The sequence below is a fragment of the Rana temporaria genome, chromosome 2 (genome assembly GCF_905171775.1).
Source record: "Rana temporaria chromosome 2, aRanTem1.1, whole genome shotgun sequence".
Classification (NCBI taxonomy): Eukaryota; Metazoa; Chordata; class Amphibia; order Anura; family Ranidae; genus Rana; species Rana temporaria.
In genome coordinates this window covers 228738869-228755088 of record NC_053490.1, presented here as the reverse complement: position 1 = coordinate 228755088, position 16220 = coordinate 228738869, and the positions used below count along the sequence as shown (strand labels likewise).

The 16220-nt window shown below is 40.6% G+C and overlaps 1 protein-coding gene across 2 annotated transcripts in view; it reads right to left on the bottom strand.

The window, feature by feature from the left end:
• FRMPD4 (FERM and PDZ domain containing 4) overlaps positions 1–16220 on the bottom strand; it is a 456264-nt gene that overhangs the window by 56989 nt on the left and 383055 nt on the right. For both annotated transcript variants that reach the window (XM_040336513.1, XM_040336512.1), the window contains exons 6-7: positions 3582–3627; positions 2714–2818 (exon numbers count right to left, since the gene is read on the bottom strand). In XM_040336513.1, coding sequence (XP_040192447.1) covers positions 2714–2818; positions 3582–3627 — 151 coding nt within the window. The remainder of the gene's footprint in view (positions 1–2713; positions 2819–3581; positions 3628–16220) is intronic.

The window sequence follows — 16220 nt, the reverse complement described above, 5'->3', positions numbered from 1 at the left end:
TCAAGATTGTGTTTTCAGTACCGCATGTAGATGTGTTTGCAATGATTTCACCTTTGTGTATATACAGTATGTGTACTTCCATGATAGGCTCTGTTTTGTACCCAATGGATATACTGTTAATTTTCCTATTTGACAACAATAAAGCAAGTTTGGTAAAAAATAAATAAAAATCCTTCCAAAAGTGTTGATTGTAATAAAGCTGGCCATACAATAGTAGAATTTCATTCCAAATGTTGTGCTTTAAGAATGTGCTTTCAATCTTCTAATCATTGGTGGGATCAAGTTGACATTAATTTTCAACTACAGTGACAAGAAAGTAGAAAGAGCAGGATGGAAAATGTTTCTCAAATGCTAACAGCGAATGTGGTGTTCATTCGGGAAAGTCCATTCTTTCTAAAATCGAATGTTAAAAGCAAACAACATTTTGAAGTACTTTCCAACAACAAATGTATTGAGAATTTTCATACAAATGTTGATACAAATTGTTGTATGAATGTTCATTTGCAAGTCTACTTGTGTTCTACCAGTTAAAGGGTTAAGCCAGCATATAATTATGCCTGCTACCAATCTTATGAGAATTTACAGACTCATTTTTCCCCATGGGAAATAAAAGGAGAAATCTGACAACTATCACCATGTGTAATACACTTCCAATGTTATCCAATAATTTCTAAACTCATTATCCAACTAGAGTTGGATTTCCATTCCTGGTGGCTGTAGGCACACAAACTTTGGTGTCAGGGCTATATGCTAGGACCATCTTTTTTACACAGAACATTTTGTTTTCTTGGAAATAACCTCACTTAGAATATTGCCGTAATGTGTAAATAATCTTCTGTAAGATGACTGTATTTATATTGATGATAGGATGTTGTGAGAAACCCTACTATTTTGCCTCTACCATTTATCTTGCCACCTGCTAGTCTGAGCCAAAAATATAGTTATTTTTAAGTCAGTATATATAATTATTAGGATAACTATTAGCGATATATCATATTAAAACCATATGATAAATGTATTTATTGAGTAAGTGAGAAACTTATATAGCGCAACACATGCGAACTGAATCGCCTCTGGGCGCTTGGTATCCATTCCCCGGGCCCTCAGAAGAGATGGGTCTTTATCTTTCTCCTGAAGGCCAGGTGGTTTACCTCCAACCATATGCTGGTAGGTAGAGTGTTCCATAGTCTGGGTCCTTGGACTGCAAATCTTCGTTCTCCTTTGGACTTGTATCTGGTTTTGGGTATCTGGAGTAGATTTTGATTGGTGGATCGCAGAATGCGATTGGTGTTGTGAGCTTTTATTTTTTCGCATATATATTGGGGGGCATTTCCCAGAACACACTTATGGGTTAGACAGAGTGCCTTGAAAGTGATTCTGTCTTTTACAGGCAACCAATGAAGGGCTCTCAGTGAAGGTGAGATTGATTCCCATGTTTTTTTGCCAGTCACAAGTCTAGCGGCCGTATTTTGAACGACTTGCAGACGAGTGATTTGGTACTTTGGGAGTCCAAGATAGAGGGAATTTGCGTAGTCAAGTCTGGAGTTGATAATTGTTCCCACCACAACTGCTATGTCTTTTTTCGGTATAAAGGGGGTGAGTCTGCGTAGTAGGCGCAGCAGATGGTGTGATCCGCTGACTACTGACCCTATTTGTGCATCCATTGTCATGTAGGTGTCGAAGATGACTCTGTGACCTTTGACTTTGGTGCTAGGGGTGATGGTTTGACCCAGAATGGGCGGCAGTGTCCAACATGGATGGTTGCTGGATGAATCTTTCGATTGGCCTGAAACAGAAGAAGTTCTGTTTTTGAGCCATTGAGTTTAAGATAACTTTTAGTCATCCAATTTTCTATCATCCAATGGTCCTTTTTGTTGCAGATGCGAAAATATAGTTGTGTGTCGTCTGCATAAGAGTGGTAAAGTAACTTCTGGTTGCTGATGATTTCAAAAAGAGGGCGGAGATAGATATTGAACAGCACAGGCGACAGTGGGGATCCCTGAGGGACTCCGCATGCCACCGTGCGTTTTTCAGAAGTGAAAGGGCCCTGTTATTAAACAGTCTAATTTAAGGATTGCTGAGGACAAAAAAAATAAAATAAAAAAAATTCACCAAAAGAACTAAAGAAGCTAAAAATGTTCCTTAAGCAAACTGAATGCTGACTTAGCTTTACAAAGATAAGGAAGTTGTTCTTATTTAAATATGCAATAATGTGCACAGGAAATAAAAAATAATAGTGCACATGATTGGATAACTGAAGTGGACTAATAGTGTCAATTCCTTCTACTAACCTGCAGCACAGAGCTATGACATGGACATTTGCAAGAGGATTCACTGAAAGCTGCTCTGGTCCCAGAAGATTGACACTTCCAGAAGTGTCGGTTTCTAGACAAAATTCGCTGGGCCATTTCTACTGAGCGGAACGGAACTGAACGGAGCAGCATTTGGCAACTCAAGCTCTGGGAAAGGATAATATAAGAACTTTTCTTTTACAGGTAGCAGCAACTTTGATATTACCTTTTTGCAACAGGATCACTTTGATGTGACCTTAGCTGCTAAGGTAATTATACATTTGCTTCCATTCACTTTGGAAAGTGAACATTTTATTTTTTAGTAAACCAACCCAGTGGCTAAGTAGTAACCAAAGTCATATTTTAGAAATAAAAGCTCTTAATGGAATGTTAGATCTGAACATATAAACTATTGTACTTACCGAAACCTGTCCATTTATTATAACTTCCTCCGAAAAACGAACTTTTACTGGATTGGACTTCAACCTTGCTTTCTTGGCAGCACTAATAAATGCTGATTTAGGGGACTTAGGAAAAAAAACATGGTATATACATATTTAGAAGTTAATATGTTCAAGACAAACATACAGTATGACAATGTTTTATTCATTCTGATCTCTCTTCGGTGGTGATGAAATTTTAAACAAACATTCACACTTTCTAAAAGAGACACAATCAAGGTAGGCAAAACTAGCAATAATCAGGACTGAAAGTATATAACATCCATGTATGTGTATAGGTGACCAAACTTTGATAAGACTGGAAAACCAATAATAAATACTATATACTGTATATACGGTACTGTAGTCTCTGGTAAAGCTGATTATGAAAGCACAATTTCTTGAAACTATGTAGTCCTTCTGGATTATGGCTGAAGTGCCAGATTCGTAGTTGATGGCTTAGGGCTTAGAATAGGAGTTAACAAGCTTACAATATACAATCTTTTAAATAAGTCTGACATATGAATATAAATATGCCTGAACATTATGGGCAGCGTTTGTTTGTTTTTTTATCTTTTGTATGTGGCATGGGAGTGCATGTATGATAATACAGCAAAGCAATTGCCCTTAAAAAACAACTCAACATCTCATTACAATTTTCAACTGAATGAAAGACACAGACAAGTGCTCAAGTTTGTATCAGTTTTTTCCCTGTTTTTACAAATCAGAAGATAGTAACACATTAGAATAAAACGTATAATGGAATAAAACTTTTTAATAACCTGTAACTGACAACATTTTTACTGTATATGCAGGTTGCATAATATAAATGCGTTGTGGCTTAACTTACTGGGTATGGCTGCACGACTGTGAGGAGTATTGATTCCTTGCAACTTCTGTAACAAGAATAAATCAACAAATCAATAAATTAATTAAGTAATAAGGTAAATAAAAAATAGATTTTGTACAGTATGTGTAACGGTAATTGTAGTTGTTTAGTATATAGATCTACAAAAAAAGTTGAGTTTATAATGTACAGTATAGGAGTATAGGAGTAATCAAATTATCATGTCTGTAGATATTGTTAAAGCAGAACTCTAGGCAAACTGTTACATACAAGGCTTAACTGTGAACTTTTTTACCTTCCAAATGCTTTGCAATTCGGTTTAGTTAGTCTTGTTATTTACACACTGGCATTTAGGTTAGTGACAAGCAACCATATATCCTGGTTCAGCTGTGCAGCTTTAATTGTCTAGTCTAATTATTAGATATTTAACCAGCATCATCATACCGCAGAGCCATTGTCTAAGGCAGTGTTTCTCAACTCCAGTCCTCAAGGTGTATTCAGGATTTCCCTCAGATGAAATGGCTGTGGTAATTACTAAGGTGTGAAACTAATCAAATAACCTGTGCAAAATAAAGGAAGACCTGAAAGCATGTTGGGGGGGGGGGGGGGCTTGAGGACTGGGGTTGAGAAACACTGGTTTAATGAGCAGGCAGGCAGATGACAGAGGAAATTGTATGGCTGAAACACAGAAAACTGGAGTGGTCTTGCTGAATTTGTCATGGATATGCAATAATGTCTGGAAGCTTACCTTCTCCTCCATGTGTTCATTAAAGGCCTGAATCTCTTATTTGGCTGCCTTTTATCATCTCTCCTCCCTATATGGATCCACCCCAGGCCATCCCAGGAACTCTATATTAACAAGCAGGTCTGCTTTGCTGTTCAACGTTGTTTGTTAGCTTTGTGTTCCTGATTGCTGTGTGCTACGTTAATCTCTCTGTGTACCGATTTTGGCTTGTCCCCGACTACTCCTGTTTGCCTGTAACCCTGACCCTTAGCCTATCCTTTGGTTATCCTCGTCTGCCTGTTGCCCCGACCTCGGCTTACCCTCTACTTCTGCTTGTGTCCTGTGTGCTGCTTCCCCTCTCTCCCTACGGAGCGTGACCTAGGGGACTCCAGGGGCCGCGACCTGGATCCAGCTGCAGCGAAGGCCATCCTCACCACTAGAGGCTCTGGTGAACACCAAGCTGGGTCTTAGACTCCGCGCCCTAGGGGATCTTGGGCTCAAGCTGCCTGTAGGATGCCTGTTTGTGCCCCAGAGAACCTCTCCTCCATATCCGCTCTGTGGTCTGTCCGCAGCAGTCGGCTATAAGGTTTACTTCCCTGTGGTGCACCCCTGACCCCAACGGGGTACATTTGTCACCTGACCACAGGTGACCTGACAGAATTGTAGGAATATGCACATATTTATTTCACGTAACTATTTTGAACCCGAAATGTTAAAACTGTGTTTCTACACTGTATAAATTATGAATCTCATTCATTTCTATATAGCACACACTTGAATCTTTTGTTTACACATAGCATAGCATACTTGTGGCAATTATACAATGATGTACAACTGCCATTTATTACATGGAAAAAGCCCACCCTTTTCAGGCCTGGTGTGGGACTTCAACATTTTGGCAATTGTAGCAAGACTCATACATTGTTCTTTAAACTTTTGGATTGCGCATTTCAAATGTAGATAGGTCAGTAAAGACATGAAGGGCATTGGTCAATAATCTTCAATAGTCTTAAGCTGGATACACATTATACCATTTTTGTTCAATTTCCTTTAGATTTACCTTCAACATTGTGGTGCAATGGCCTGCCTGATTGCATACAATTTGAAAGTGTTTAGGTTTGATCTCATGTTATATGGTTTCGGTAAATTTAAAGGAAAGATGTACAAGAAAATTGTATAGTGTGCAGCCACCTCAAGGCAGAATGTACTGTGGGTGCAGCTGATCTGCTTCCTCTTCTTTTGCATTACCATAGACTTGTGTGGGGATATAAACACTTCTTAAAGCATAACTATAGGCAGAAATATTTATGTCTGTTCCAAAGGTCCGACACCCACAAGATCCCTCACAGCAGTATCATCTTATCCCTGGCTTCTTTCAGGTGGCAGTCTTCCGCTCTCTTGATTGGTCATGTGGGATGATATCACTACTGTGCATGTACATGATTGTAGTCATCCTGACACACAGGCAGTATGCCGGAAAGTAAACTGAGCTGTGCATGTGCAGCTTAGTGTACATTCTGTAGGGTATTGCGAACAGAAAGGTAAGAGTATTCAATTGAAGAAGAAAAATAAAGAGCCTGCCTGTTTGCACTTTTTGTTTTTCCAATTTCAGCCCACTTTAAATAAATGCCTGTAGACACCGACCCTAATACAAAGATCATTATACCCATAAGTTCACCAGCTGTTGTGTTACAAGCAAATACCTCAGTGGGGAGTTTACTGCTGTTCTTGGGGTTACACTTTAATATGGCTCTGATGAAGTGCTACCTATAGCACTTACCAAAGTGCTATGGGTAAATTTAATTTTCACATAAAATCTGTTGATATAATAGCTGTTTTTAGGGTTAGCTGCTTCCACAGAAACTGTTGGCCTGACTTGGCTAAGAACCTGGCCTATAAAGTCTATTTGTGGACATCACTTCTGGACATCTATTCTACATGTATCTTCCTTTTAATCACCCTCATCCTCATCCCTCCTAGCAAAACTACCTTCCCCTTTCTGCATACTTTAACTTTTTCAGTTCCGATTCTAAAATTGTTAAAGTATTTCTGGCACAGTGTATCTGCCATGTTCTATTGTACAAGAATCCTCGGTGTTTAAACAGTCCAACCTGTGCAGTCCAGATGTTTGATCCACCCATTTTGGTATTTTTTAACACTGTTGATTGCACCCACTCTTAGCCTTGGGTAAAGGAGACCTGTACTGTATCTATTCCTTGTAAATCATTCAATAAAAAGATAATAACTACCAGGGCTCAAAATTTAAAGCCCTGAGCTACTAGCCAGGCCTCAAGAGTTACTCGCCACCAGTTGCCCCACCTAATTCATACACTGCCCTGCGCCTAATTGCACCCGTAAACACGTCCTCGTAGATTATCTCATGGAATGACACTGTTAAATGTTTTATGCAGAATCAAGTTACACAATTAAATAATACCAACAACAACTTTAACAAAATGGGACAGGGCACTGGGGGAAGACCAGAGGGACAGGGCACTGGGGGCAGACCAGAGGGACAGGGCACTGGGGGCAGACCAGAGGGACAGGGCACTGGGGGAAGACCAGAGGGACAGGGCACTAGAACTGGGTCTCTTCCCCATTATCTTGCTGTCTCCTCTGCAACTCCCATCCATCCTCTCTCTCTCTCTCTCCCTCTCATCATCAGGAGCCTGTGTGTGCGGCTCCACGCTTGCATGTCCCCACTTCCCCCTTTTATTCAGGCTGGCAGTGAGGAGCACAGCACACATTGAGACCAGTCTGTTTGCAGTGCTCAGGCTGAACTGTTGGTCACTTACATAGAGCACAAGGAGAAGAAAACTGCACGAACTGGAAGGCTGCCGCTCTCTTGTCAAGGCAACTTTCAGTGAGCGCTGCACCGGAGTGGTAATTTTCGCAATCCTTCACCTCACTCATTACTTCCTGCTTCCTGCTCTTTGGTCTCCAGCTACATTGGTCCGGGGGAGGGGGCAGACTCAGAGAGGTCATACTGTTAGGTCCCATGGCTTAATGAGAATTGTAAGGAGAGCACCTGTGTATTGCTCTGCCTGTGTGCGGCTCACCAGACTACTTTTCCCGAGCATGCACCTTTCCTCTGCCAATCTCATCGGGACTCTAAATGTAGGCACAGATTGGAGGGAGATTGGTCATGCAGCCCTGTCATCACTCGCCCCCAGCTTAAATCCACTCGCCAAATGCTAGTAGGCGAGTGGAAATTTTGAGGACTGATAACTACAAAGAAAGCTGGGCACTGAACCCCAACACAAGCATCTAAATTGTAACTGCAGCATGGCTAACTTTGGGCAGCCTTGAAAGTAGCCACTAGAGTAGTGGAACAGAGGAAACTGTTGTATGTATAGGGAATGTAATAGCTGGACCTAAAGCATATGCACACAGTCTTGGGCTAAAGGAAATCCCACATAAACAATAACAAGAAAGATGCCAAGTTTATTGAAGTTATCAAATAAATTTTTCATGGGGCCGAGCAGTAATCACAATCAGTGATGGAATAATAGCAGGCTGAGAGCAGAAGTAGTGTGGCTATCTCCAGTAAAAACATCCAGCAAGGACAGAAAGATAGATGACTGCCAGCCACGGTGGGGAAGCTTGAAGGAACCAGGAAGTGATGTCCCCAGAACCCAGAAGTCCTCAGCCGCTGATCTGGCTGAGTTTGTTCTAGGTCAGCTGCTGATGACTTCCAGGTCAGCAGATGAGGACTACTTCTAGGTTCCAGTGATATCACTCCCCGGTTAGAGTCTCTTCAAGCTTCCCTATACATACACCAGTTACCTGTTTTGTTTTTTTACACTGGACAATCTGTTTAGTGTTCTTTCTCGTCATTAAAAATAATAACTTACAAAAAAGAGACATTTTTTAAAAATAAATATATAGGTTGCTATTGCTATCATGTCCTACTGGTAATGCTAGGCTCTTGCCTGTGTTTGTCATGATGAAACACTGGCTTCAGTTCTTTTTGAGTCTCTGACTTGGAGTAAGTAGGATGCAGCTAGGGACTTGTTGCCTCTCCCTGACTTCACATATCCATGAGTGCAGACACTGAAAAATAACCTCCTCCATAAAGTACAAAAACTAAATTTCTGAACATAGTTTAGGGAACTTACACAGAGAGTCAGTGTTACTTTCAGGTGATTTGCATGGGAACGATAAAAATAGAAACAGAGTATTCTGAATCTCCTGGAGTGGGCTATGAAGGAAGGCCTGTGATTGTTCCAGGGCATAAACTATTGAAGCCAGAGGCACTCTTCCCCCTAAAATTTTAAAAGAAGGTCAGCAATATCAGCTTGTCTGATTATATCAGTGCAAGTTTTCTTAAAAGTTCAGAGAGGCTTTGGTGTCATGGTGGCCTGCATTGAGTAATGTGCGGCAACACAAGAAAAGCCTGCTTCCTCATACATCAAATGGGCACTAGGGGTGAATGTGAGTAATGACTCCTGGAGACATGGAAAGCAAAAAAAGTATACAGACGGTATATCCTGGACTGTAATAAAATGGAGGTTTATGGCATCTACTGCCATTTTCAGGAGCGGTTATTAATGGAAATTTTCTTCCTACTGAAATACACATGCTTTCACAACCAAGTCCTATCGCAAAAAAACACCATTATTTCTTTTAAAATTATAATATTTTTTCATTGTAACCATTAGGGAACCCTCATCATTTCATACTGTATGATGCCGAAATTGGTCACTTCCAAAGACCAGACCATGTAGGGGCAACCTTCAAACTTATGTAGTTTGGTGCCATTAAATATATAAGGAACTGCTCACCAAGAACATAATGTATGCTATTGTAGTTGGTTATTGGGAGAATAAAATGTAGATAAGTGAACTTTGACTATAATTAAAAGTGTATTTATTTACTTAAATCTAACAGATCCTATGTACTTTTGTTACTAGTGGTTGTAAAGGCAGAAGATATTTTATCTTTCATACATTCTATGCATGAAGATAAAACACCTTCTGTGTGCAGCAGCCCCCCTAATACTTACCTGAGCCCCATCTCTGTCCAGCGCCTTGGCTGTCCTCCCTCCTGATTGGCTGAGACACAGCAGTGGCGCCATTGGCTCCCGCTGCTGTCAATCAAAGCCAGTTAGCCAATCAGGAGAGGGAGGAGGCAGGGCCAAACTGCGGCTCCATGATTGAATGGACACACGGAGCTGCAGCTCAGCTCGGGTGCCTCCATAGGAAGCTGCTTGCTGTGGGTGCAATGGACAAGAGGGAGGAGGATCTGGGCTTCCCTGTGTAAAATCACTGCACAGAGCAGGTAAGTATAACATGTTTGTTATTTTTATAGAAGAAAAAAATTGACTTTACAATTACTTTAAAGCTGAACTCTGGGCAGAAAAACATTCACTTACATATTGCTAGAATATTTTCCAGGATTTCTTCCGAGCTTCTTCCATCCTTTGGAACTCCCTACCCCAATCTGCCTGACTATCTCCTAATCTATCCATCTGTAGGCAGTCCCTTAAGACCCTTCTCTTTGAAGTAGAACTATGAGCAAAACTTATTTTTTTTTTTCATTTTGGATAGAGCAAGGGAGATTTTTTGTCCGCCATCTGTGTACCATTGCTGAGATCTCCCTTCACTTTCTGTCCCATAGCCAAACAGGAAGGGAGAGGAAATCCCTGCAATTAAATGGAATTCCTTGGGGGAACCAGAACTAATGTCTCCATTGCAAGATATCTCCTCTATTACTTTTCTGGAGAAAATCCCAAATTTGTGATTTTCTTTTACTTTTACTTTCAATGATAATGGTAAACAGGACACAAAGAGAGCATGAATCTCCTTAATGGGGAGGGGGGGACGACACAGACAACAATAAAAACTGACTTGTGTTCTGATCCCTCTTCATGCTAACCAGAATTTAAAAAAAGTTTTGCCTTTGGTTATACTTTAACTACTTCAGCCCCGGAAGGTTTTACTCCCTTAATGACCAGGCCATACAGCGATACAGCACTTTACTACTTTTACTGACAATTGCGACGCTGTACCCAAATAAAATGAATGATCTTTTTTTTCCCACAAATAGAGCTTTCTTTTGGTGGTATTTGATCACCTCTACGTTTTTTTTTTGCGCTATAAACAAAAAATGAAAGACAATTTTGAAAAAACAAACAAACATCAATGATTAATTTCTGCTATAAAACATATCCAATAAAAAATATTAAAATTAAATTTAGGCCAATTTGTATTCTGCTACATGTTTTTAGTAACAAAATCCCAATAAGCATATATTGATTGGTTTGCGCAAACGTTATAACGTCTACAAAATAGGGGATAGATTTATGGCATTTTTATTTAATTATTTATCTTTTACTTGTAATGGCGGAGATCTGCGATTTTTAGCGGGGCTGCGACATTGCGGCAGACAGATCAGATACTGAGCTGACACTTTTGATACTTTTTTGGGAACCAGTGACATAATTACAGTGATCAGTGCTAAAAATATGCACTGACACACTATAAATGACACTGACAGGGAAGGGGTTAACATCAGGGGTGATCAAAGGGTTGACAGTGTGTTTCTATCTGTGTGGGGGGATGGGCTCACTGCATGGACACTCTGATCCATGTTCCTTATTAGCAACATTAGATCAGAGTGTCCATGCTTGACAGCACAGCTGTCTGCCTGAGGAAAGAGCATGCATGCTCTGAACGCAAAGCCACCTCCTCTCACCCTGCACCTGGAAGTGACATCATCTCCAATCTCCCCCATGTTCCCCGTTGTTCCCAGAGGCTACAAATGCTGGATTCCACCTGCACGAGCTGTCAGCTGCTCTCCAGAGACACAGACTTTCAGGAGAAAACCACACCCGAATCCTGCTGCAAGATTACTACTAAAATGCTTGTATTCATGCTTCTATTGTGAGTAGTTTTACTTTTGCCTTATTATTAAATGGTTTAGCCATACTACACTTTGAGGTGCTGTTTTTTGTTTCCCTTTGTTTACATTGGCAGACCGCCATCCTGTCTCTGCAGAGGTGGCCAGCGGGACAGCTGAATGGCTCCCCTTGTGGCCAACTTGCTCTGGCGGCGCGCATGTGCCCCCCCCAGTGGCTATTGACAAAATCACGTACAGGTACGTGATTTTGCCTAATAGAGCCACCTTGCCGCAGTATATGTATGGCAGGCGGTCAAGAAGTGGTTAAAGCGGGAGTTCACCCGAAATATTTTTTTTAAGATTAGATTGATGCTCATTTTGTCAAGGGGAATCGGGTAGTTTTTTTAAAATCGAAGCAGTACTTACCGTTTTAGAGAGCGATCTTCTCCGCCGCTTCCGGGTATGGTCTTCGGGACTGAGCGTTCCTATTTGATTGACAGGCTTCCAACAGGCTTCCGACGGTCGCATACATCGCGTCATGAGTAGCCGAAAGAAGCCGAACGTCGGTGCGGCTCTATACGGCGCCTGCGCACCGACGTTCGGCTACTTTCGTAAAATCGTGACGCGATGTATGCGACCGTCGGAAGCCTGTCGGAAGCCTGTCAATCAAATAGGAAAGCCCAGTCCCGCAGCCCATACCCGGAAACGGCAGAGAAGATCGCTCTCTAAAACGGTAAGTACTGCTTTGATTTAAAAAAAACTACCCGATTCCCCTTGACAAAATGAGCATCAATCTAATCTTAAAAATTTACTTTCCGGGTGAACCTCCACTTTAAAGAAGCCTATCCTGCTTCTAACAAATACACAGTTTTTTTTTATTTTCTTCATTAGCTCACCCCCCACAGTTATTACCTTTGGTATCACTTGACCTTCCCATCTAGATTGTATTCTCTAACAAGCAGGGCCCTCTGATTCTTATTGTACCGAATTGTATTGTAACTGTAATGCCTACCTACATTTTGTAAAGCGCTGTGCAAACTGTTGGTGCTATAAAACATCCTGTATAATAATAATAATAATAATAATTCCTTATTAGCACTCACTAAAGGCTGCCTACAGAAAACTACAGGGGTGAATATACAAGACCAGTCTCCCTGCACAAGGAGGGACATCGGCAGTGACTGGTCTTTCTTCAGGAAGCTTCTGCACACAGATACGTTTTCACACTAGCACAGATCTGGAAAAATATACAAAGCACACCAAGATTCAAGTAAAAATACATATGGCTCTTGAATTTAGACAATGTTTGCTTATCCGAGAGTTTGCTTTGAATTTTGTCACATGCCTAATGAGGCCATATTCATTTAGGAAAGATTGATAAAACATGTAAAACATATTTAGCAAATCTAACCCACAGCAGCCTGTCAAATTCTTTGTTTATTTCAAACAATTATTTCTTTTTTTGCTCTATTGCTCTTAGCAAAACATTCATATTTGATGCGCCTTTCATTAATCAGCCCCACCTTCTCACATACTTAATTTGCCCTGTATAAAATAAAGCAACAACTCCTTTCCTCAGACACTTCTTTTATTACATGACATGTTTTTTTAGTTATGGGACAACAACTATCGGCATCTTTGGGGGGTAAACATACCATGCCTGTCTATTGAACCAAATAAATCTATAGCATTCATAAGTTATTTTTAATTTTCTGCAAAATATTGGATCAGACTATGCCATGGGCTTAAAGTGACTAAGCTAAGTAAATCTCCTTTCATTCTTTAATGTCTTTCATTAATGGAAAAATTATGGAACACAGACATTTGAGCGATGATTTGTATTGCTAAATGCAGCCGAAATACAAAGGAAAGGCATTCGGTTCTAAACTAGCTTTTATGGAGCAGCTTAAGACATACACTATAAAAATCTATTTTGAACCTGAGCTGAAAACCAAGATGCTAATTCTACATGTCTTTGACAAGATAGCACATTTCCTGCATGGTAGGCTACATCCATTACAAATGATGCACAGTAGGTGATAGTGACCCCTGTTTCAGTATAAGCTGGACACCATATATTTATGCCTTTGATTGGCTGAATTATCAAATTGCTTCGTATATCACTTCTTCACTATGATTACTATGGATTTCAGCAATAAGATGTACTGTACAAAGTTCCTGATTTTGCAAGGTGAATGCATTGCAAGGCCAAGCAAGAAAGCATCACTCTCACATCTACATGATCTGTAGTGTAAGATAAAAATATTTCTTTTTTATCTAGTGGTTGTCACTGACAGGCATAGCTCGTAATGCAGGTTTAGAGACTTAAAGCAGAACTAAACCCTCCTATTCTCCTAGCTGACACCAAATATTTAAGTGCTTAAAACATAGCTCCCAACTGTCCCTGATTTCGAGGCACTGACCCTGATTCGGAACAAGGTCCCTCTGCCCCTCTTTCCTCCTCATTTGTCCTTCATTTTGGTCTGATCTATATATTTGTATATAAAATGCACTTTTTATCTTTCAAAAAGTGTTTACCGGTGCTAAACCTTTTATCCAATTTCAGTAGGAACAACAGATCAGTGTCCTCACCCCTGACAGAACGGAGATCTGTCTGATTACATTGACAGACCCCCGTTCTGTCTCTGTAGGGAGCGATCACGGGTGCCTGGCGGACATCTGGGCGCTGGGCACGCGTTGTCACACACCGTGGGCATGCACCCCCTAGTGTTTTTAAAGGGGCCGACATACAGCTATGACGGCTCGCCCAGGGGAGCCAACCTGCCACAGTATAACTGCGGCGGCTGGTCTCTAACTGGTTAAGCACATCCCTTAGTAAAAACACCAAACACCAGTACACATAAACACTGGTTTAGCACACATTTAACTCTTTGATCACCCTAGATGTTTAACCCCTTCCCAGCAAATGTCATTAGTACAGTACAGTGTTTTTTAGCACTGATCACCATATTAGTGTCGCTGGTTCCCACAAAGTGTCAAAAGTGTCAGTTAGTGTCAAATATTGCAGTCCCTCTATAAGTCGCTGGTCGCCACTATTACTAGTATAAAAAATGATCCAATATATATACCATAGTTTGTAGACGCTAACATCAATATATTATTATATTATATCCTTATTGGGATTTATTTTTACTGAAAATATGTAGCAAAATACATATTGTCCTAAATTTATAATGAAATCAGATTTTTTTATTTTTTTGGGGGGGATATTTATGTGTTATAGCAGAATGTAAAAAAATATTGTTTTTTTTTTCAAAATGGTTGATTCTAAATTTTTCTAACACAAAAAATAAAAAACCCAGTGGTGACCAAATACCACCAAAAGAAAGCTCTATCTGTGGGAAAAAAGGGCACAAATGTAATTTATGTACAGCGTTGTATGACCGCGCAATTGTCAGTTAAAGTAATGCAGTGCCGTATAGCAAAAAATGCCCTGGTCATGAATGGGGGTAAATCTTCCGGAGGTCAAGTGGATAATATATTTTTTTCAACATTTCTAACGTCTATTTTTTTTTTTTGTGAGTCATTTAAATTGTTAAGTTTAGTTTAACTTTAATTAAAGAAATCACCAGCACATATGACAAGCCAGTTCACAATCTCTTTTATTAGTAACCATCTAATACTAACAATAATAGCAGAGAACCTATAAAGACTAGGGTCATAATAATAGGAGATTGATATAGTTGAAAAGTTTCAACACTTATTTTTTTCTCTTACTGTAACCTTAATAAACCTCCCTTGTAACACTTATAGTACATTAACCTTCACAGTCAATTTCTTAACTCAAACAATAATGCTTACTGTGATCTCCCTGTAACACTAACCCTTACATTAACCCCTTACAATAAACCTTCCAGTAACTGTAATCTTAAAATTAACCCTAGCAGTAATCTTCACTCTAGCACTAACCCTTATGGCCCATACACACGATCCAAATATCGGACGTCAACCATCGTCCGAGGAAGAATCGTTCGATTTTCGGATTGTGTGTACATTACTTTTGAGAGCTGATCATGACAATTCATCTGATATTATTAGATTGGACAAGCAAGAAAATGTTCCTCGTACAATAACAGATCGTACGATTTTCGTTTAGTCAGTATAGTTGTCGCCAAAAAATACAATACAAATACATTACAACACATGATATCACTTCCGATTTCGTACGATAATTTTCATGACTTTAGTAACCTATTCAATATCTACTTGTGACTATTAAGCGAACGTACGATCTGCCGAACGATATTCGGATCGTGTGTGGGGTCCATTACATTAAACCTCTCTGTAACACTATCATTAACCCTCGATCTAACCCTAACAGTAACCCTCATAGTAATCCTCCTTGTAACCTCAACATTAACTCTCACAGTAGACTACCTCCTTACTCTTATCCTTCCATTAACCCTAATCCTAACAATAATCCTTCAGTAGGCTGCCCGGTAAATCTTATCTTACCACTAACCCTACCTGTAACCCTAACCCTTAGGCCCCGTACACACGACCAGTTTCCTCGGCAGAATTCAGCTTCCGACCGAGTTTCTGGCTGAATTCTGCCGAGAAACCCGGCCGTGTGTACACTTTCGGCCGAGGAAGCCGACGAGGACCTCGGCGAGGAAATAGAGAACATGTTCTCTATTTCCTCGTTGTTCTATGGGAGCTCTCGTCCCGCCGAGCTCCTCGGCGGCTTCAGGGCTGAACTGGCCGAGGAACTCGATGTGTTTGGCACGTCGAGTTCCTCGGCCGTGTGTACGAGGCCTAACACTATACCTCCTTTGAACCTGAACCCTAACACAAATTTTCCTTAAAACTCTTAAGTCTTACACTAATCATTCCTATAACCTCAAACCTAACATGGACCATCAGGCCCCGTACACACGTCCGAGGAACTCGACGGGCAAAACTCATCGTTTTGCTCGTCGAGTTCTGTGTGAAGCCGCCGAGGATCTCGGCGAGCCAACTTTCCTCATTGAACAACGAGGAAATACAGAACATGTTCTCTATTTGGCTCGACGAGGAACTCGTCAGCTTCTTCGGCCGAAAGTGTACACACGGCCAGG